A 24,775-nucleotide genomic window follows, 5' to 3' on the forward strand; every position below is an offset into this window, starting at 1 on the left:
GAATTATATCATTTATCATCATCTCTTCAAATTAAATAACATTGCACTGTCGCTTCGCGGTTAATCTGCGATGGAGCAACGTGAGGTAGAGAAAGAGGCAATGAACCTGGCAGGTTTCTTCATTAATGATAATTGATGGAAAATATGAATTGCGTAATTTTGGATTATTGAACATCTTTAGTTCGACATTTGAGCTTAAATGGAAAACAAATCGAGCTTAATGCAGCATCCTTTGTCACAATCACGAAGAATAAGACTCATATGTTAGTACAAGCTGTTTCCCTAATTATCTTAATGATGATCGTAATGACAATGATAACAATAGTAATCACTATGAAAGTAACAAAGACAATGATGTCAGTTTATCAGCTTATGGTCTTGATATACAGAATTGCCTCTTCAATGTTGGCACTGGTCACTCTAATGGCCCTGTTACTTCTACTAATGAATACTAATACCCATACTCCTGAGACAAAAAGGACATTGAGAGAGAGAGGGGAAAAAATTGTCAAAGTATGCATTGGGGCAGGATTTGAATTCATGCTTTCCTGTTAAGAGCATCAAAGGCAGCATCAAATTTCTCGTCAGTGCTGATTTAAGCCTTCTTTCAGATATATCTCGAACTTTGGGAACTTTTGGATCGGGACATCTTAATGCAGCAGACCTTCTACTTACTGAAACAGGTCAGATATTGCTTGCATGGGGTTTGTATTCGGCTTCGGTAATATTGATGTTCTTTAGTTTATAGAGCGAATAATAGATTGCTGAACGTCCCCGGACAATCATTTCAAGAGACTTACCAAGAAAAGATGGTAATGAAGAAGAATTCAGTCATTATGATAACTTCAGTGAACTGCCGTTTGTCTTCCTGGCTTAATCATTGAACAATATGAAATAGTATCTCGGGGACACTTATCTAGAGATCATTGTTGTTCAGAGGGGAATAGTATACTGTAATATAGCAGATGATGTCCGGGTGGTTGATTAGAAATAAATGATAAGAAACAGAAACATACTCATGAAAACACTTTCACACACGCACAAACACACACACAACCATATCATATATAATCATAATATTATATGCATATATGTTTGTACAATTTATATATATATATACTGCGAGCCGACGTCCACCTCAAATCTAATTTCTTTAACTATATATATGTACGGGTGTATCATAGATGCAAGAAATGTGCCAACGTTTGAACTTCAAGGTCGTGGAGACATTATGCAGGCTTAAGACAGTATAATTTGTCTGTATAGATCCTGATGAAGGCCGACACGGCCGAAAGCTCGAACACAAAATAAAGGAAATAGGAAAAACAAGCTACGCCTCCCGTGGCATACTAATCACAATGTCTTACTCTTATATAACATATATATATATATATATATATATATATATATATATATATATATATACATATGTAATATACATGGCGGCCCAGAAAGAACGGAACACTTAAGATCTTTAATTTCAGAAATATCGTTGCAAATATGTCATTATCTTGCATACTATTGGAAAGGCCATTCTTTTTCCAATAGAATGACACCAAATTCTTAAATTTTGGTTGGTGCGTTATGATTTCAGGACCATTTTTGTCAACCCTTGCAATTTTCAAAATGTGATCATTTTGCACTCGCAGAGATACCGAAACCAGCGAGAATTTGGCTTGCTATAGAACCAGTAGCGTTCACAATGTGTGGAATGTGGGACGGAAGTTGATCGTTATTGTCCGTTATTATTGTGAATAATGTGAATGTCATTGTGAATATCATTGTGAATGCTACTGGTTCTATGGTAAGCCGAATATTTGCAATAATATTGCTGAAATTAAACATCTTAGGTGTTCCGTTCTTTATGGGCCATCCTGTATATGATATATATATATATATATATATATATATATATATATATATGATATATACAGTGTATTGTTTATAATAATGTATATATACATATATTATATGTACATATATATATATATATATATATATATATATATATATATATATATATACATTTGTAATAGGTCTAGTATGTATTCATGTTTGTAGTCCGCGAGTTGGTACCAATACAGAAGAGATGACAAAGGAGAGGAGTACGGCAAACAGTGATATTTATCAATACCAAATTTCGACGCATTTATACATCGTAAGAAAAAAAACACCACAAATTGAAATATTTGATAAATATCATGACAATTAATTAGATAGGATGTTTGTACATTCATCTACATTATTAGTAAAGTTTTTTTTTTTAGTGGAGTGCTAAGATTTTATGTTTAGGTTTATACAAGGAAAAAAGAATTTGAGATTTAGTTTATTGTTAGTGTATAGATATTATATAAGATTTGATGTTATATGATTTGATATTGTTAGTGGATTGTTGTTCATTTTAATGAGAAAGTTAAAGTGAAGTTTTTTGGAGGAGAAATTAAGAAGGTGTAAAAGGAATTAATGGGAAATGGAGTAAAATAAAGGTATAAGAAAGATAGGAGGGGAAGGTAGGGAGAGAGAAGAGAGAGAGAGAGGGAGGGAGAGAGAGAGAGAGGTTGAAGAGAACGATTTGTATAGTAAAAGGTAAAGAGATGAAAAAAATAGAATGAGATAAAGTTGCATTATTATGGTAGAAAGGTATGTTTTCAAATCAAATATTGCATATTTTAATTTGTTCGTGTATGAATGTATTTTTTGGTAAATTTGTTTGTGATTATGTTACGGTACTTGTCGAGTGTGTTTCTTACTATGTAAGATGCATTTACATGTTTTTCTGTATTGTCCTTTGTTTGTCTTGTGCCTCCTGTTGTTTAATCCAGGAGACAACCTTGGCCTTTCATGTTACATTGTTTGTTGATATGGCAAAGAATGTTGAACAACAACAAAAAAAATAAACTGTGACAAATGTGTTATTATTGACAGGTATAATAAAGGGTTTGAAAAACCAAGTACTGTGACTTCACTTTGAAAGTTCACTGAGTCTAACATATTTGATATTGAATTGAGGCATAAACCTGACTTTACCTATGACACCCCAGATTCATGAAATCATTACATCAATCATAGACGTATACCTAATTCTAATGTTTGATAAATTTTGATCATAATAACTGGCAGAGAACACACCGAGGAGTTAAATACCCAACAAGAACACGTCGAACCATAGAAATGCATATCCATATCTTCACTGTGACAATAGGCATGATAGGAAAATGTTCGACGGTCTTTAGCTAGACTTATTGTATGAATCGATAGTGATTCATTCCCAACGTATAGAGATGACACAGCCGTTTCTGAAACATGAATATGAGATTCTCTTTTCAGCTCAATAAAACAAAGAAAAAGTCTTTTCTCTCTATTTGCTGCCAACGATCTAACCTATCACTACCGTCAGACCTCAGTATTTGTTAGTTTGTCATGGCGTTTGTGTCCACCAAATCAAATCGAATGTATGAAGATAACAAAAAAAAAATGGTTAGGCAATTTGCATCATTCAAGAATTAATATAAAAGCATATTCTCTAACAGAGAAAAAAATCATTGTTTTAATACCATCAGGTTATGTACTGTATAAATGAAATACACCTATCCTTCAAAAGGGTTATCCCATGAGATCGACATCTACGAGTCATACAGTCCACGAGTTCGACATTGGAAAAAAAAAAGGTCCATGTGTCATACAGCCCATGAGTTCGAAACTACGCAAATAAAGCCCATGAGTTCACTCTAGGTATCAAAAAAGAGCCCACGAATTACACAGACAGAACAAGGGGCTTAATGTGTCGGTCTCGTGGGCCTTGTTTGCTTGGTGTCGAACTTATGGGCTGTATGACTCATGGGCTGCATGACTCGTGGGCGTCGGTTTCGTCCCCTATCATGAGCGACTGAAATAGTGAGAAATTCTTGAAAGACGTTTTGTTTGACTAGTAAAGATCCATCATGAAAATTGCGTATCAAGCACTAGACAAAATGTGGTCTTTCTGGAAAATTTAAGAAGCCAGTTACAATGGCTTTTGTCTAGCTGCCTTTTTTTTTTTTTTTTTGCTTTGCTTTGCTTTGATTTTTTAGGGAACGAAAAGAAGAAAGCAAAACATTAAGCTGTGGTTCTATTCTGCACAAGAAGCTGAAAAAATGAAGGTTGTTGAAAATGATTGCCTCTAAAGAGTTCATAATATTCTGATTATGCTACTTGTTCCGTCCCTGCTATTGATCAAAACATAGGAATGCGGACGCTTCAATGCGATTCCTGCAAAGATAAGAAAGAAAACAAAGTTTCCGGGATCATGGTGTACACTGTTTGATTTGTCTCAAAACTGTCACATTTTTATACACACGATGATAACTATTGCTTTGTTCTATTCTCCACGATTTCCCATATCCCTCAATATCTCACTCTAATTGGTGGTTGAAGACCTCTTCTTCCAGCACTGAGTTTTGCCGTATTCACATTTTTCACAGAGACTACTCTCATGCGGAGGTCCAGCTCGACGTCCGCCATCATCGTCGACGACGTCATCATCGTGCCTGAGCATCGGATTCCGGTATTTTTTCTCTCTGTGTATTGACGGGAAAAATGTCGTGAAAATGTGAGCTAGGGAGTGCAAACTGCGAGACGTTGTATGATGTGCAAGCGGCTGATTCTTTTTTCGAGGGGGGGGGGGGGGGGTGTCAAACACATGAGTTTGATACAGGCCAAAGAGATTATACCTATAGAGTAAGTAGTCGCCATACGCGTGCGTACAAATAGTGCGTCCAAAATTGAAGAGGGAGCGCACACTCAGCTCCTGGCACTGGATCTAAGTCTACGTTCAAGTCATATCTTCTCATATCATATCTGGAATGATATGTTATTCTTCATTACACATTTTCATTTTTAGAATCACCATGTGGTTAATTGTTTAAATATTAATTTCTACGATGATTTCATATCATTTGAACCATTTGGTAGAGTCCAGACCTTTTTGTTGTTCGCAAAATAAATAGTGGAAACTTGGGGGTAAACTAGACAGTACTTGAGCATTATGACGTTTGTTTCGCGTACATTCCCACTCATGCCATAAAATCAAACAACATCAGCACCATTATGACGCTTAAACATGACCATTGTGACGTCACAATGAAACAACGCGCGGTCACTGCGCCGAATATTCAAGTCGAGCGCATAAAACAGTGCGCTGCCATCTATTGATTAATAACTGTACAGGATCCGTGCAATGGCGGCTCCCACAACGCGAAATGGCAGCTCCCTCGCGCGGCTGCCTCCCCACCACAATCTCTTTGCTCCCCACTGGACTACGCCCTCTTGTGGTATAATCTCTTTGATACAGGCATTGTGCGCATTTGTTTGTTACACTGAGTGCGCTAAACTACTGGTGTTCATCAGTATAAGCTGATATAAGTAAATGCGTTAGATTCAGAGCTATAAGCATATCGGCACATTGATACATCCAGGAAAAAAGAAACAATGCAAAACATGCAAAAACAAATGCAGATCATAAAGATAAGACTAAAATCAAGAAACCTCACAATTCTTCTTCAGAATTATGGTTATAGTACAGCGCATTTAACTCTATTGTTAAATGACTATGCCCAAGTTCCATCAGGGCTTCTGTGTTTTTTGTTTTTCATTTTTTATTTTTTATCTATTTCTGTTTATTTATTTATTTATTTTTTTATTTTCATTATTATTATTATTTTTTTTTTTTTTGGGGGGGGGGGGGGGCTTTGTGCCCATTTGTTTATGATATAGGCCTATCTTTAATTCAACTGCCTTCAAATTTTCAGTTTAGCCGAAGGATTATACCATCATTATAATATCGTCACTACATGATAGAGTGTATTCAGCGAAATGGATTTAGGTCTAGGGAAGAGTTATCAACTTCAACACAATGTATGATATTTTGCTCACATAAACTTATCTGCATGAAATTAAGAGTAAATGAACTTGAAACGACATTTTTTTTTCAAGTTTATGAGCTTGCTGGCTTGTTGTAAGTGAGGGACATCGGACCGTATCAAAGTATGTGTAAAATAATGATCAACAACACTGCTAACTTACTGCTCTATGGCCTTTTCGACGAGTGACTGGAATTCCATACCGTTAAAGGACATTATAATCGGCGTGTCACACTTCTTGCACTTTTGCTTCCAGATCTGTATGAGAATAACGAAAGGAAATTTGAGAAAATGACAACTCTTCTACACCTGTGATAAATGGATACCCATCAAAACACTATGTTATTACCAACTGAAGATGTTGGAAGACTGAACAGAATTAATATTCCGATGTGTGTTTAGAATTGCACAACTGATTGACAAATTGCCGTACATCGACGTAAATAAGTACTAAAATGATCAGTGTGTTAGTAGTCGCCATGATAAAAAATTCATGGGCGTACATACTCGGGCAAGATTCGAACCTACGACCTCCTGATCTCCGGACAGGCGTCATCTCTACTAGACCACTGAGCTTCCGCCCGACAGCAAGTGTTGGTTCTAATACTTATAGCATGCAGCGGGTACTGCGTAATTATTCAAATTCATGAAATTCTTCCGTCGAGATGTTTTCATTGCAATTGATTGACAAATTGCCCTACATCGACGTAAATAAGTACTGAATTAATCAGTGTTTTAGTAGTAGCCAAGATAAACCATGATAAGCCATGACGCCTGTCCGAAGATCAGGAGGTCGTAGGTTCGAATCCTGCTCGAGTATGCTCGTACTTATTTACATCGATGTAGGGCAATTTGTTAATCAGTTGCAATGAAAACATCTCGACGGAGAAAAAAATTCATGAATTTGAATGAGTATGGCCATTAATTGTTGCGCAAACTCTGTTGCCTCTCTACTGTCACCTTTACCGATTCGCTTCGTTCAACTGTTGTTTTTACGTCTATAGATAAAGGATGTACCTTTCTCATCAAAATAATGTAGCGTCGTATAATAAAGTATAGCAACAATCATTTCTCGTGTGTATAGGGTTGTAGATTAACTGCAGGAGAACATAGTTTTATGATATCTTTCCTCACTCCCAATTGGTAGTCGTGAGGTTATGATTTCAACTCCTCTTTTCAAAACTTTCTCATGGTTTTAGTGATTTTAATGAAACTTCTTCTACTCTGTTTGCTGAGTGTACTATTCATCGTGAGCTATACATACCTGACAACAGGCCTTGTCGTTCATCAACAGGGTGTCGTTTATCCCCCCCCCCTCTGTGACTGTGTGTCATCTTCACTTCTTCACATCTTCTTCAATTAGCAGACTGCACCCAGCTAACGATGCCCAAACACTTATCTCGCTGGTGTGTTACCAATGCAACTACTGTACCAAAACAACTACTATTTCGACGTATTCATTTCTTGCCCCACATGCCAACAGCACGTTGAGACAGACTGTACCCCCAACGTACAGAAATTTGCAAACAAGCTTAAGTTAACTAAGTAAGCATGGAATGCATTTTGAGAGTAGAGGTTTTAGATGTTTGCCGCTTACTTTGTGCACCGTCTGTCTCTTTAAGTCAATGACGACATGAGCTCGGTGGCTACTCCAGGTCCGCGCGCATCCACCACAACGCCCCACTGCGAATCCACGGACCCCCTGTCTGGCTGTCCTCTCGGGAATCTCGTCGGGAAAGACGCCCTCCGTAACCATCACGTCTTTGATCGCATCGGAATATCGGCTGTACTCTTCCACCTCTGCCATTGCTGGTGCCCAAACTCTGAAGATTTCTTCTTCTTTTTTTTTCAGCAAAGATGCGATGCAATGGCGTAAGCACAAGTGCCCGAGAGCAGGCCAAATTTTGTCAATACTATTCCGAGTCAATGTAAGGTGTTTTTTTTTTAAAACATATATATCGATTAGGGGGCAAGAAATACCTTGTGATAGTAACAGCTCTCAGTGACCAAGTAAAGAACCCTCAACCCTCATAAGGTAAGCAAAACGCAACTTAAAACCAAGGATGATATAATGCTAAAAAACTATCACATCGGGTTATTAAGTATTAAAGGAATGGTACAGTCTTGGGTTGAGATGGAGGTTCTAATCAGGTTTTCAACTTTTTTGAGGATTTTTTTTTTTTAAATGAGAAACCTGTTATGAAATGTGAAAAGAAATGTATTTCTAAAATGAATTCAAAGTTTAGTTGATGAAAATTCTTTTTGAAATTGCTGAGATATCCAAAAGAAAGCTATCCTAATAAAAGGTGGGACCCAAAATCAATTAGAATTGCTTTCTTTTACTTTTTTTATATCTCAGCCAGTTGAGAACGGATTTGCATCGAATAAAGTTTGAATTCCTACTAGAATTGTATGCTCTCTGACATTTTATAAAGTGATTTCTAAGTATCTCGCAAAAGTTAAAAGTTGAATCCTCACCTCAAACAATATTATACCATCCCTTTAGGACGTTCATTTTTTTTTTATACAGCAAGCATTTTTAACGACTTTCTTACATTCGAGTGGCTTTAAATTTTCTCACTAATTCAATTTTATTTCCGCTGATGACACGAAGATAAGAACATGGTACCAATGTTTCCATTCAAGTTATCTTGCGTGTTGGTGAAAACGCTAAAACAGCACGTTATCTTCCGAGATGTGGTGTGTGGTATACATTGGTTCTTAAGGCCGTGTCACACCTTTCCGGGTACACTCTAAGAAAAAAAAAGGTTCTCAAATGGTTCTCGTCGGCTCCAAAATGGTTCTCATCAGATGGTTCTCGCAAAATGGTTCCGATGAGCACCTATAAATGGTTCCCAATCGAAATGGTTCCGTTCGTCACCATTTGCTAGTATGCGACCCAGTCCCCGAGTTTTTTTTTGTGGTACTCCTGCAGGTCAAATAATATCTTTAGTTCCACTTTCATTTTTCCCCTTGCTGTATATTCAAATGCCAGATGTAAGAATCACCAAAAATGTAGTATTGGTAAAAAATATTGTATTTGTTTCTACTGCTGTGATAATAAAAAGTACATATTGTTTTTATCGTAGACTAATGACTTCTCTTGGCTGCGTGCCAACTGACAGCTGCTACCATCCAATTTTAGCGCTCGATCAGATATGCGTACGCGTAAACGCACACATACTAGTACTGCACTGTTGCACCACCGCATGGGAATCTTGTGTATGTAACCGCCGCCGCACGCGCCGAGGCTATGTAGCCCTGTGCTGCTAGCTGCTGGCCTGCCTGCCTATATCATGCAAACTTACCACCATAGCACAGGGCGGGCAGAGTGCCAACGCAATACCCCTTTATGCATGCAGCAGCTGCAGACGACTACGTAGACACAGATATACTAAGTGTACACAGTATAGGTCTATGCATCACACCCATAACGAACGGCACCCGGTAACGTTAGACATTAATTTTGTCAAAGTGGACTGGAAACGTGTCACTGATGTCAATTCCATTTTCGCCATGGCAGTCATCACAATTTAGGAGAATAGGTAAGATTTTTAGTTTTAATGTGGTTTTATCTCACTTTTAGATGACATTCATTGGTACGTACAAAATCAAGTTAGATTCATCACTCAGTTTTCGTTTTAAGGCAGTGTGTGATTAACCTTTAACGTAACGGTTAGATCCTAATGTTAGATCTAATTTGATCGAAGCTGCTATCTTGTGTAATGTTTACCAGGTACAGTAGATCCAGATCTAACAATAACATGTTAGACCTAACGTTAACACTTTACAATTAGAAATTTGGCATAACAATGGGCTAGACCGAACAGACGCCGTGCGGAGCATGGCTGTCACGTTTTTACAGCGACTGGGCCGGGCTAAGTTACTTAGTAACTTAGTTAGGCCTGCATGTAACGTTTATGCCTATTAAAATTAGAGTCTATAACTCCGAAACACAGCCCGGACGCCGAACGCAAAGATATAACTGTGTACAAGGAGCGCCCAGTAGGCCTAGGTCAAAATCACTTCAGTATGTTTTCAGGCTTGTTCTAAGTAGGAGTCACGTCATGTAATGCCGTGTTCTGTTTATCGAATTATAGCAATGACTTTGTTTTATTCCCGCGGTGTAGGTTTATTGTATCTTTCAATTCATATGTCAGGGAAGTGGACACACCAACATGCACAGAAACCAGGGAACAAGTTCTCCGGCCGGGACGATAACCAGTACGGACGTGTTTGGGTCGCTGGTGCGGTTAGGGAACAAGGTAGACTCTACATGTACATTGATCAGAGAGACAGCCCGTGACAGACCGTTGACAACATCGGCCAGAACCGTAAGCTTAACACTAGCCAAGAATGAGCTGGGCGGCCACAAGAATTCATCGATCTAGAGCCCGGGATAGCCCATCCACAGCATCAGCCAGAACCCTGGGCTAGTCGAGAATGAGCTGTGTGGCTAAGTAAGACAATACATCGATCAGAATGACAGCCCGTGATAGCCCGTTGACAGCATCAGACAGAACCCTGGGATAGTCAACAATGAGCTGGGTGCCCAAAAGAATACATCTTTCAGAATGACAATTTTAGCGCGGATAGCCCGTTGACAGCATCAACCAAAAACCTACGCTAGCCAAGAATGAGCTGAGTTAAAGAGAAAACACTGATGCTGCCAGAAAAAACCTTATAGAAATATGTATGTAGATAAGGTAGGTAAATCCGTTTGCATTGACTTATAGTGTATTGTATAGCTGCTCTTTCAGAATCTGCCGTCAACCAAAAATTCATGTCTGGCGACTTTTTGTTGGTTTGTGTGATGGAGGGTCACATTTGTTTTGTTATGAATGATCCCAATACAGTATTTGCAACTTACAATGTACCAGTGATAATGTTTCACTATAATTTGCATTCAACAACTTTGAATCAACTGTATTTGGGGGGGGGGGGGGTAGACGTAATGAGATCAGACCAGATGCCAATCTGAGAAGTGGAGTCATTCATAGTTTTAAACTTTAAAAGCACAAACGGAAAATGCTCTTTATACTTCTCCAGTCATTGTGTGGTCGATTTCTGCACACTTTTAAAGTTTGCACCTAGGCTGGTAAAACTTATTGCATTTATACCCACGCAGGAATTACCTATTGTGTAGAGAATTGAAGATTATGTAATTAATTTCAAAGCACTGATGCACCTCTTGTCACCAGTTTGTTTTTGCAGCTACAAAATGTACATGTACGGGATGTACGTGGTGGTGGTGTTTAAAAGACTGTTGCCAAATTTGGTGAACAAAATGACAAATGCTAACAACATATTATTGTCATAGGCAGGTTATAGGACAGCAAATTCAAACCTCAGCTTTAGGCCTGCATTGTATAGTTTACTCTAATGAATTTATGGCTCTGCTTTTAAAAAAGTGTAAATTTTTATTGATTCCCATTGTTACATATTTTAAATCATGGTTGAGGAATTTTGTTCATTCATGCTTGTGAAACGGTGTGGGTGTGGTATCCTAGCTCTTTTCCCCTTGGGATTATTATCCTTCATATTATAAAACAATGTGTTCTTTTGTGTGTTTGTGAGTGTGTGTGTGTGTGTTATTTTTTTTTTTTTCGTAGGACATGCTGTAAATTGTCAGAGGTCATGATTAACCTGAATTGATACTCTTGTATTTGCAGTTGTATAGATACATGTCTATGGTGCTTTCAAATTGCAGAACAAAAAAAAAAATAAAAGGGTCACTCGTATACAAACAAAGATAAGTTAATTCAAGTACTCGACGTTATAAATGTGAAGTGAAGTGGAGTGGAGGATTGTAAAGCTTATCCTCTCCCAAGTATCATACCAGCAATATACATTGTAATGTATGTTTTCTGTGGCAATACCAAAGGTCCTGTTTAATGGAATTGTTTTCCTGCCCTTTGTAGTTGCTTTTAGGACAAATATGCTGCAAAAGAAAAAAAAAACACCAAACGAACTAGCAAATATGTGGAAAAAGTTCCTCATACTACTTAAGTAATGTACTTGACTTCTTCCTATCTTAAGACTGACACAATTACTGTATCTCATCCATGCAGGAATTATTTCACAGAGAATTAGAAATTTTGTTATGTATTTCAAAAGCCTGATGCACCTCTTGCTATTTCATATCATATGTACAGAGATGTGTGTTGGTGTTTCAAGAACTGCTCGGTACACAAATGACAAATTTTGTGGCAAAAAAAAAATAGTGAACAAATGAAAATATTTTGTTAAGAATATTTGACAGATTATAACATGACAAATACAAACCTCACCTTAAGATTGTAAAAGTTAAGGTGAATAAATACATTTCTGCGAATTTGTGAAAGAGCAAATTTCTATGGTTTTCAGTTATTGAGTGATGTTTCATGAAAAGTAATGGTGAATTTCATGTACATGTGAAAGTTTGCAAAATCCGATAAGTCCATTTTTGAAGATTTTGAAGTACGGTCTTTGTCATAAAGTACAAAATAATACCTTTTGAATTATATATTGGTCACTGCATATAAAGGTACATTTTTGAAGTTATGGTCAAAAGAAGCAAAAATTTTCTTATTATTCTCTTTATTTTTCTTTACCTTTAATCGCAAATATCTCCATTTGGCAAATATGGACTTATCGGTTTTTTTCGAACAAACTCTTCAAGTACACGTTTGTATTCATGCTTGTGAAACTGTGTGTGCATGGGTGTGTTATCCTTGCTTTTTTTTTCCAGTGTCAACGATAATGTATGACATGCTTATGTATTGCTAATATGTATGTTTTGTACGTATGTTTGACTGATGAGATGAAATTCAGTTCAATTCATTTCATTTCAAATGAGTTTGTGATGCACATTTTCAATGCAGATATGTACAAATGTACCTTTAAGAATGGTGCCAGTGAAGCAACTTACCAGCACTGCGTGTGAAACACACCAAAAATACACAGACATCCATTCACATACAAGCTACTACAATCTAAGAAAAAAAAAAGGTTCTTTTGAGCACCATTAAATGGTTCTCAGCACTGTCACAATAGCGACACCTTTTTTGGAGCCTGTGAGAACCTTTTTAAATGGTGCCTGTCAGCACCTTTTAATATTGGTGCCCATTAGAACCTTTTCCACTGAAATGGTTCTCATGAGCACCTTTTGAAAAGAGTCAAAAAGGTGCCCATCTTTAGTCAAAAAGGTGCCCATGAGCACCTTTCAAATGGTACTCACGAGCACCATTTCATCGGGAAAAAGGTTCTAATGGGCACCTTTTGCAAAAGGTGCCGACAAGCACCATTTAAAAAAGGTTCTCACGAGCACCAAAAAGGGTGTCGCTATTGTGACAGTGCTGAGAACCATTTAATGGTGCTCAAAAGAACCTTTTTTTCTAAGAGTGTAAGCTACGCGGGCTTGTGGCGAGGAGATAGTTTCCAGCACGTAGAAGATTTTCCGCGGGCGAACAAGAATATTTGCAATTTTCGCACTCGTTTCTTACCTACTAGACGCGTGCTACTTAGCTTCTACTTGCGTGCATTCCGTGTGACCTGCGTCAGAGCTTTGAAACCGATCCGTTTTCTGTTACGAGCGACTTATGGGTACTGAGAAGTACCTGCCGGTAAGGGTCTCCTACTGGTGTTCTGCGTGTACCTCTGCGAGCGAACCTCCACGACTCACTCGGAACAAGTTTTGAGCATGCTCAAGTTGAGCATGCTCAAGGCCTTGTCATACCGTATCTTGGGAAGTTTTGCGGCTTGACTTGCGGGGAAACAAATTTGCTACCCGGAGCTCTCCGCAGTTGGTCCGCACCTGACAGTACCTAGCGCGTATCTCGCCTGTAGTTGCCCGGAGGTGCTCACGCAAGTCCGATTTCACAGCAGCCAAGTTTTGAGCACGACCAAAACTTTTTCCGGATGAGTCGCGGGGATACCCGGAGAGGTCCACGCAAAACGCCAGTAGGAGGCCCTTAGCGGCAGCACTTCGCATGCAACTCCCACGCAGGTACTTCGCAGTCCCCGTATGCAGCCAAGATAATGACATTCCGTGGGACTTCTGCCATTCCTTCAGAGGAATTCCTTCACTGAGTTGTCAGCCCCCACGCGACTGGTACAAAGGTCACACATTATACCCGCAAGTAGAATTTAAGTAGAACACGTCCAGCAAGTAAGACACATGCGCTGACTCGCTCAAATCGTTTTCCGCCCTCAGGAATGTCCGTTATGCTAGAAAATCCCTACACCTAACAAGCTCGAGTAGCTTGCCCGGAAAGGTGTGACAGGGTCTAAACATGGTTGCGGGTAAAAAGATTTGCGTGCACACCTCCGGGTGACTACGGGTGAGATACGCGCTAGGTACTGTCATGTGCGGCTCATTCCGGGGACCTCCGGGTAGTAAAAATTGTTCTTCATAAGTCGCACGCAAGGCTTGCCCGGAAAGGTGTGACACGGCTTTTATGGTTATCTAGGCGGGGTAGAATAGACCAAAAAGGGGCTTACTCGTGAAATAGATTAAAAAATCCAGAAGTTAATTCTAACTTTATGAAGAAAGCAAATATTACGCAATTCATTCTTACCTTTCCCTAAAGATGCCTTCCGACACAGGTATTGGTTCCTTCGAAAGTAGTGTCCAGACACAATAATCGTAACAATCTTTCACAGGCGTTGATACAATTTGTTTAACGACGTGTACGCGAGTTACAATATCAGCTGCACTGGAAGCATCGAATTGCTTGGGAATTCCCCGCACAAAAATAGCAGGTCCGCTGCTTGACGTGGTTACATTGTTGTGCGTGCATGCCAGTTGAACGGAGTACATCTACTGAAGAAATTTTGTCTCGACGCCATTTGTCTCGACGCCATTAACGCGGTACCAAAGCCTGAACTTTGAGCGGTATCTCAACAAAATATGGGCTTGTGGTTCCTGTGGCTTTGAGAGTCTGGCCAACTCATAAACTGGACGCCATGTCGTTACCCAGCGTACAGTGCGCTTATGGTTTTAGCGTGTGCGCTTGGGGGTTAGCGTCCCAAAGGCGCAAGACTGTGTTGCTTGACTTTTTTTTATAGAGAGAGAGTAGAGAGGGAGGGAGAGAGAGAAGGGTGTAGGTTGGGGGAACATATTCTTTCATTCCATCCACGTTGAACAAAGCCAACAATCAATCATTTTTACACATTCAAATAGACACAGGTTTTGTATACACAGAAAAATAATGGGGCGGCTGTCTAAAGGACATAATTCCTGAATATTGATATGATAGATTATTGCTGTCAAAATAAAAGAAGAAATCAGAGTATGCAGTTTCGTAAACTTTCACTAAACTGTATGCTAAATACAATATTATTGTACTTAGCAAGTTGTCCAAGGAACAAAAGTATAGTATAACAAAATGATAATGACATAAATTTACAAGTCTATAGCTGTGTACAGACAATAGACAAATCTGTTTCGCACGTCATAAGGAACCATCAAATACCATCCTATTTAGTACCATTATTATGTATGCATTAACCCTATTAAGCCCAAGCTATTTTGACCCCTCGCTGGCCCAAGGGGGGGGGGGGGGGGGGCACATTGTGCCCCCCCCTATATAACTTTTTTATTATTTGATGTATCATCGTCATATTTGGCATGTGGGTAGAGTAACTCATACTCTACATGATCGTACATTTGAATTTTCACAAGGTCACCCATGGAGGGCGCTATTAACCAAAATATAAAGAAATACATAGGAAATATGCTAAAAACATGATTTTTCTGTATAATTTCTTTATCCCCATTATATATGTCTTATTATAGACCAATCATTTTCATATTTGCTACAAATGATAAGCAAGTGGAATTTTATTATTTGTTATGGTTGAAATTTCTCAAGGTCACCACATGGGGGCGCTATTCATATCAACATAGTGATACATTATGAGACCTGAGATGAAATGTTTGGGATGGGTACATGTATAGTTATGACATTTCATATTTGCATTATACTGGAATTTTGAGATTGCAAATTGATAATAAGATAAACTAATGATATTAGAGGCATAACTTGGGTGAAGGAATCAAAATAACTCAAAATATAAGGGCAATCTTTAGAAAATATTATTGTTTTCAATTATCTCTATTATATCTATTGTTTTATGCGTTTGTCACATAAAAACAAAGGAAATAATAAGAAAAACTTTCCAGGACCATAATTACTTCGTATTTTGCTCCTTCAACAAATTTCAGCTAAGAAACACCCATTTTATACACTGTAATGCTGTTAAATGAAATGGGAACAGAAAAAAGATGCAAAATCTGACTGACATGGTTGTCAGTTTATGGTTGCCATGACAACCAACAACATCAAATATAGCTAAATTATATATCAAAATGTTCGCAATAAGATTTTAGGAAAAGTCACCAAATTTGGTTGAAATCGGATTAAGGGCAAAGGAGTGGCAAACGAAAATCTGGTAGGGGGCACAATGTGCCCCCCCCCCCCTTGGGCTTTATAGGGTTAAACTGACATGAAGGTATACTAGTATGTAATTCAAAAGGAATTATATAGGCCTACACATGTACAGTGTACAGCATAAAACGTCAGCGGCAAGTGCTTATTAAGGTATGTGAAAGGATCTCAGATTGTTTAAAAATACTTTTAAAGACCTGTAATTGAACGAAAGCACAAGTACCTGGATAACATGATTTGTGGGACATCCTCAGTGACATCCGTACCAAAAGAAACGATGATCACGTCAGTTTAATAGAAGATTATGAAATAAGTCAAGAAACATAAAATAAAAATGTCCAAATAGCGACCGGTACCTCCGCCATATTACAATGTTCTCTTGGCAAGTGTAGAGTACGTCTTGACAATGTTAAACGACAGTTTCACATAAGTTGGCAGAAAAAAAAAATGGCATGTTTATCACAAAATTTAATGCGTCGAGTGTTTCCTTTCATTGAACTAGGTGTGAATGGATGACTTTTATTGTTTAAGAGAGCAAGTATTAGGCATTTGAGCATTTTTACCCGTAAGTTGACCAATCTATTTTCATGGCAATATTTTGAGCGCTTATTTGAAAGATATATGGAAAATCCTGTCCTTTTTGTATATTCACTTGACCTTTGACCATCAAAGCCAAAATCTTCCCTACGCGTCATTATGTAGTAATGGTTGCATGCAAATATCGTGTTTGGTTTTGAGTTTGTGCATTGGGCAATCTCCAAGGTATGGAGGAACTGGGTATAAAATAATATTTCAACAATGAGATAGTAGAATTTTAACATGTTACCTAACATTGATCCTTGATTTTTGCCCCCCCCCATGACTCGCCCCCCCCCCCCCCAAAAAAAAAAAAACAGCGAACAAACAAACAAACAAACAAACCATAAAATCACAAGAGAATCACGGTCGGGCAGTAATTTTCGTCTGGAAATACGACTGTACTCACCTTCAGAAATTGCATTATGGGGGAAATAGTAATATTTTAGGAATTTGACCATTATGTACATGATTTTGACCGTGTTTGAGCGTGTTTACACAAAAGTTTATAAGCTAAACAGAACTTCGTCCACTCACACATGCATGAATGTCAAGTTTCATTACAAACGGTGTCCACAAAATTGATCATACGGAATGAAGGACAGACGGAAGGACGGACGGGACGACCAAGACAAGCTATAATGCCTCAGGCGACACTTCATACGTTATGGCGGTGACATACAAATGTGAATACAAACTTGGATAGTCTGAAAGACACCGCTAGGAACCTAAAGAAGACAAATCATAAAGTTTTCCCCTCGCACTCGGATTTCCCACTTCTTTTTTCTTTCGCTTTGGATCTGTCGGAAAGCGGTACATCGTTACATTTGAGCCAGGTCAGTTCGCGCAACGCCATGCTGCGCAGGAATTACGGCATGATGAATCTTCAGTTTATCGCAGTAAGATATCAAAATATATTTCGTGTAGGCCTATTAATCTTCTACAGGGGCGGTGATGACGAACCGCAAATTGTCCATCGCCACAAGGAAACGGTTCTTGAAGACATACATATGGTCAGCTATGACATACGGCGCCGAGACATGGACAGTTAATAAGCCGATGAGACACAGAATAGAAAGTTTCGAGATGTGGTGCTACAGGCGAATGTTGAAAATATCATGGACGGAAAGAAAATCAAACACAGAAGTACTAGAAATGGTGTCGGCTGAACGTGAGCTGCTCTCCACCATCAGGAAACGCCAGATGCAGTTTTTGGGCCATGTCGTGAGGAAGAGGCAAACTGAACATCTAGTCCTGTCTGGATTTGTGAATGGGAAGAGATCACGTGGACGACAGCGACTCACTTTCCTTTCTGCAATGGCTGGATTAGTCGGCGAGAGAGGATCTACATTGCTGCATTCGTGCGACGATAGAGGGAGATGGCGGAAACATACTGCATCAGTGATCGCCAACGGGCAGTGACGTCCATGGCAGAACAGAGAGAGAGGGGCGGATCCAGGAATTGTGTAAAGGGGGGGGGGGGGCGGGGGCGTGACTAATTTTTCTGGTGCCACTTTCGGGTTTCATTTCATTTTTTTCTTTTTATTTCTTTTGTTTTTAACGAAAAATAAAGGGGGGCGTGCTCCGGTTGCGCCCTCCTCTGGATCCGCCACTGTTCAACTTCAATAAAGTAGACAACGGCAAGACCCTCACTGCACCGTGACTGATACTGGGGATGTCCCAAAGTCCAGCAATGTTAGTGCGTAGCTGCGCATATTGAACAATGGGCACTGCGTATGAGCTCTGCTCGCGCCCGCGTGATTGACTGTGGTAACGACATGGCGCCTGTAGATCACGGGACCAGCTTTTGACCAATCACAGGCTTCAAAACACATAAGCCGAAAACCGAGTTGGCCAGACTCTATTAATATACGGCACTGGTTTTGAGTTAATGGGAGCGCCTTGAATCACTGCAAGAATGCATGACGATGTTTGTCTTCAATGTCCCACATACAGCTGCTGAGGCATCGAGCCAATTCATTATACAGTTCTCAATCTAAATGGAAAGCAAACAAACAGAACAGTATATGCGGGTCATATATATCATGAAATATGTTGTCTCGTCGTGTGTAAGATGCCCAATGTGCAATGCCAAACATGTTCAAGATTTTCATGTTTTCACTCAACACAGGCAAACTGGAAGAGAAATTGACGGTATCACTTCACAACTCTCCTTTAGATTAGAAAAACATACAAGAATCGTGTTTTTGGTCAATGATTCATTAACTGCAACTCCCCCCCCCGAAGTATTGTTACTCACCTCCTACTAGGAAATAACATATGAAAAAAAAAATCTAGATATATCCAGATGTAACAACTCTCTTATGGAGCTATTGCTGCGTATTTTCTTGAATTTCGTTCTTCTTAATTCTCGTATTGAGGGGCCGCAACTGATTTGACTGAGCACGTTTGTACTTATTTTGCGTTATCTGAAGAAGAAGGAAACAACATATTTGTCATGTTTACTAATTGCTACAGGAACTGTAAGTCATATGGTGTTACTTTCTATGTACATTTCTCTTCCATTGATTACTAAACAAACTTTTTTTCTCAAAATTACGAATCACTCAATGGGATTGTAAATATATATATATAAAAACGCTTTATCCTGGCGAGGAAAGCGCATGATTTAGAAACAAGACACCAAACAGGTTAGTCATCGCATTCTTCATCAGCGACCAGGGGGGCATTTCATGAAGGAACTTGTCGGATGAAATGTCCGACAAGTCAATTATATCCCACAAGTTCAGAGAAATCAGCCAATCAGACTAAAGAATTTCTCAAAACTTGTCGGATATAATTGACTTGTCAGATATTTTATCCGACAAGTTCCTTCATGAAATGCCCCCCTGGATGCGATGTGATGTTAGATTAAAATCCGTTTCTGAAGCAGACATACACACAAGGGTATACGTCTGCTCCTGGTAGGACGGATTTCAAAACTAACCTGCCTGTGATGGAATGCGTCTAGTCTGGTAGTTGCTGCCACAGTGCATGGTAACCGCGCAGTGTGTCTGTGCGCGTTAGGCGTAGCAACGACGCATCCATGGACTGGTTCCCTCCATGAAGAGCCAAAGATGAAAGGATGAAATCAGTGTTAAACAAAATGAATCCCTGATAGCTTTTCAATGGACTTACATTGCCAACGTCATACTCCGATTTACTATCACGAAGATAAACGGTTCAGAGACCCACCTCATCTTGTCTTTCACTGACGCAACCTCACACCTCCGGCCCCCAAAGAGACATCCCAGCCAGTAGTTGTGCCTTGATAAGGCACAACTAATTATATATAGTATATATATATATATATATATATATATATATATATATATTAGTATATATATATATATATATATATATATATATATATATATCATTATATATATATCTTTTTTGTGAGAAAGCATTGAATAATCTGATCTGATTGAAAAAAAAAAGTAGTAATGATAACGAAATAACGAACCTTGTTACATTTTTGGAATAATGAACCTTTGGAATAACGCCACAAACGTTCGGATTAATGAACCCAATTTCATTTCCGGATTAAAGAGTCTTCGGAAAAACGAACATCACCCTCAAAATGTACATAGATTGGGGCCCAAAGCATTGATATTGCTAACCTCATTGCTTATGAATTACAAAAGTGTTTACAAAGATAGTTATGAATCTAATGCGTCAGTGGTTGTGTGAAAATTTGACTTAACTGTAAAAACAGGTAGCCCTCGTGCTAATTAAAATATGAAATTGTGGTATGTAATACTTGAGCCTATACAAACGAATCATCATGATCATTCGGTCATTTCAGATGGGGGTTTTGCTATTTATTCAACGTACAGCACTGCACGAATAAGGGAGTTCACAGTTGTGATTTGTGCACGTGCAAAATAAAGGTCAATCTTAATGAGAATATTGTTTTGTGCTTTTGCCATTGACATTAAAACGTAAGGAATCCTCAAACAAGTGATGATTATGTTTTGGAGTTTTAGTTTTGTGTTTGACACATGTTTCAGTGATTCATCAATTACATGGATTTACATTGATATGCTTCAACAAAGAATGCTTCATCACAAGACCTTTCCATGTTATAACATGGAGCCACCACCTCATATAACCACCTTGTTGTGTTTGAAATTATGGTAAAGTATGATTATTGTATATTTCGGAAGTGTTATACAGGAATTGAATCTATTTTTCTATGCTAATACTTCATAACATATTTCTGTTGAGGAGATAATATTAGATTACATTTCCGTGGTGAAGTATTTGATTAGTTTGTGCAAACGTAATATTTCAGAAAAATTATATCATATATCATCATGTCATTAAATTATTGCACTGTCGCTGCGCGGTTAATCTGCGATGGAGCAACGTGAGATAGTGAAAGAGGCAATGAACCTGGCGGGTATCTTCATTAATTAAATGGTATCAGTTTCTTTGGTAACGGCGGGATTTCTTTTTTTCACAAGGTAATTGAAGGAATAATATGAATTGCGTAAACATCTTTATTTTGAATTTGAGCTTAAATGGAAAACAAATCGAGCTCAACGCAGTATGTTGGTCACAATCACGAAGAATAAGACTCATCTATGCGTATAGATATAATAAGTACATCTATTTCCCTGATATCTTCATAATGAAGATCATAGTGACAATGATAATAACAATTACAATTACAATTATTATATAACAATGACACTGATGTCAATTTATCAGCTTATGGTCTTCTTACACAGAGTTGCCTCTTCAGCGCTGGCACTGGTTGTTCAGATGGCCCTGTCATTCCTACTAAGAGATACTAATATTCATATACCTGAGACAACAGGGACATTGTGAAAAAAAAAAAGATCTCCAAGTATACATTTTAGGCAGGATTTGAACCTCCTGTTAAGAGTATCAAGGGCAGCATCATTTCCTTCTTTTTTTTTGTCAGTGCTGAAATAAGCCTTCTTTTAGATTGTGATCTCGAACTCCATACCCACTTAATTGTTATCCTTCCAAGCATGCATAGGTGTTCTTAATTATAATATTCATATCTAATTATATACTATAACATGCGACTCACTCTTCGTTTTGCATTTCTTTTTCCGTGAGTGAAATTAATCAAACGATGTGATTGTTTCATGCATGCTTTATATTTAACTATTTTTTGTTTCAGTCCTTGTTGGATGGAAAATGAGAACTGAATTGAATTGAACTGAATTGAACTTTGGGAACTCTGGGGTTGGGACATTTCAGTGCAGCAGACCTTATACAACTGAAACAGCACAGATATTGCTTGCAAGGGGGTTTGCATTCGGCTATAATAAGATTGACGTTCTTTAGTTTATAGAGCTAATGATAGATTCCTAAACGTCCCCGGACAATCTTTATAAGAGCCTTACCAGGAAAGTTAGTAATGTAGAACAATTGAACCAAACATTGGCCTTAGTATACTGCTGCTTATCTCCCATCAAAGTCTCTCTCTCTCTCTCTCTCTCTCTCCCTCTCACTTTCTCTAATATATATATATATATATATATAACATCAGGGGCGGATCCAGAGAGGACAGCAACCGGCGCACGCCCCCCCCCCTTTATTTTTTGTTGAAACAAAAGAAATAAAAAGAAAAAAATGGGGGGAGGGGTGCGTGCGCCCCCCCCCCCCTTTAATTTTGTAAACACGCCCCCTCTTTACGAAATTCCTGGATCCGCCCCTGTACATACATATCCAGGCTCGAAACTCACTTTATTTTCTTGGTGGCCGGTTCGGGCAAACAAAATCATCAAATTTTAAACCACTTAAAAAAGGAGAAAAAAATAATATTCCAATAAAACAATGAAAATAAAACATCAAAACTAATGTAGATAACAATAAATTCATGAAAATAAGAAGGTACAAAAATGGGTTTGAAAAGCAACTTATTGTCACTTGGAATAAGAAAAAAAAACAGTATCAATTGAAATAAATCTATTTGATAACTACCAGAACAATTACAAGCAATGATAGGTGTGTCAATATTGACAGGTATGATGAAGGGCTTGAAAAACCAAGTGCTGTGACTACACTTTGTAAGTTCACTGTGTCTAACTATATTATTTGATATTGAAATGAGGCATAAACATGATTTTTCCCATGACATGCGATATTCATAAAATGGTTACCTTAAACATATCGAGAGGTATATCTACTTCTATTTTTTCAGTAACACTTCACTCGCCACTCTCCGACCTTGATATGAGGTATACTTGACATCCCATATTTGACATCCATGCCCAACATGGATACTTCACTATATATGAATTCGAACCATGGAAACGCCTATCCACCTCTGCTCCACTGTGACAATAGGAAAATGTCTTTAGACAGACCTACTGAATGTCAGATTTCAGTCGGGTAAGCAATTCATTGTCAACGTGGAGGAGTGGATACAGGCCGTATCTAAACCATGGTGCGAGATTATCCTTTCAGTTCGGTTGATAAAGCTGAATACAGCTATAACCTTTTTTTCTCTGCTATCAGAAGAAAGCAAAAGAAAGAGGTTTAGAGCTAGTACATAGTCTTTGTCCATTCACTCATAAAAGAACCAGTTCGCCCGAACATTATGTGTGGACTGAGTGAATGCAGCAATATTAGTATAACACACAGGTGAAAGTTTGAGGAAAATCAGACAATCCGTTGAAAAGTTATGAATATTTTTGAAAGTTTTTGTGCAGCTGTTGCTGCTTGAAAAGATTGTTTGTGATGTCATATTTGAAGAACGAATCAAGCTATAAGCATAACTGTGTAATAGAGATGAAAGTGATTATTTGAATACCATCAGGGCAAACACTGTAGATAAAATATGACACCCATCCTATCAGCAGCTACTAAAAATTATGAACGTTTTTGAAAGACTTAAATTATTAATGGTTGCTTTAAATTACAAAACATGATTAAAAATGAAAGTTTCGTATCAGTAAATGGAAAAAGGTGGTGTTTCTTGAAAATGTAAGAGCCCAGTTATATAGGATTTATGTAGCTTGTTGGCGGCTTGTTTTGCGTTGTTTCGATTTTTATATGGAAAGAAAAAAAGGAGGTAAAACATTTAGTTTAGGTACTGTCCTACGTAAAAAGCTGAAAAGCTTAGGTTGTTAGAAAAGTTTGCATCAAAAGGGTCAACATCATATTAGGCCTATACTCTGTTCCTACTAATAATCAAAAGACAGGAATGCTTATGTGCTTCAATGCTCGGATGCAATTTGTGCAAAGCTTACAGGGAAAAAACACACATTCTTGGATTATGATGTGCATATAGGTTAAATTGATGTCAAGCAAAGAGATTTTTCGTATTACCTATTCATTATAAGCTCTTTGGTGTCAAGACAGTCAAATTCCTACACAAGATAATAACCATTGTTTTGTATTCTCCCCGAATGTCCATATCCTTCAAAGCCTCACTGTCTTGAAGCTATACTTGAAGGTTTAAATCCAGCACTGAGTTTTGCCGTATCCACACTTCTCACAGAGACGACTCTCATGCGGAGGTCCACCTCGATGTCCGCCATCGTCGACGTCATTGACTACGTGACTTAGCGTCGGATTCCGGAATTTTTTCTCTCTGTACATTGACGGGAAAGAGGCGTGAGAAGTGAGGGCAAACTGTGGGATGCATGTGCATGTTTTTATGTGCAAGCGGGCCAAGTGCAAGAGTTAGGTACTGATTGCGCTAAACAGCTGTGTGTTCATTGATATAAGCTGATACAAGTATCGTGTTTAGAGGTAAAACCAAATCAACAACAATATTGATACACATGCAAAGCAACTACATATCGTGAATATAAGACGAATATTAGAAAGCTTCGTAATTCTCCCTTAGAATTATGCCTATAGTACAACTCATTTAACTATCTA

General features: G+C 38.3%; 1 protein-coding gene across 2 annotated transcripts; it reads right to left on the reverse strand.

Annotated features, from left to right (window-relative positions):
- Nucleotides 1–2,590: 2,590 nt before the first annotated feature.
- On the reverse strand, nt 2,591–14,644 carry LOC139709313 (uncharacterized). Of its 2 annotated transcripts, none has more exons than XM_071621266.1 (4): nt 14,456–14,498; nt 7,495–7,733; nt 6,061–6,155; nt 2,591–4,556 (listed from the first exon to the last, which is right to left on the reverse strand). In XM_071621266.1, the coding sequence occupies exons 2-4, from the start codon at nt 7,702–7,704 to the stop codon at nt 4,397–4,399; spliced, it is 465 nt and encodes a 154-aa protein (XP_071477367.1). In that variant the 5' UTR covers nt 7,705–7,733; nt 14,456–14,498; the 3' UTR covers nt 2,591–4,396. The 2 variants fall into 2 exon arrangements, with proteins under 2 accessions (XP_071477367.1, XP_071477366.1); XM_071621265.1 differs by having other exon boundaries at nt 2,592–4,556; nt 7,495–7,736; nt 14,456–14,644.
- Between the last annotated feature and the right edge of the window lie 10,131 nt (nt 14,645–24,775).

The sequence above is a fragment of the Diadema antillarum genome, unplaced genomic scaffold (assembly GCF_040938485.1).
Source record: "Diadema antillarum isolate AM-2024a unplaced genomic scaffold, OU_Dant_1.0 seq00001426_RagTag, whole genome shotgun sequence".
Lineage (NCBI taxonomy): Eukaryota > Metazoa > Echinodermata > Echinoidea > Diadematoida > Diadematidae > Diadema > Diadema antillarum.

What these genes read in the sequence shown, in the direction of transcription:
- LOC139709313 (XM_071621266.1), bottom strand. Translation starts at nt 7,704, where the DNA reads ATGGCAGAGGTGGAAGAGTACAGCCGATATTCCGATGCGATCAAAGAC. An exon ending in AGAGACAGACGGTGCACAAA is followed by an intron (nt 6,156 to 7,494) that starts GTAAGCGGCAAA and finishes ATTCTCATACAG; the next exon opens with ATCTGGAAGCAAAAGTGCAA. An exon ending in GTCGAAAAGGCCATAGAGCA is followed by an intron (nt 4,557 to 6,060) that starts GTAAGTTAGCAG and finishes GTCAATACACAG; the next exon opens with AGAGAAAAAATACCGGAATC.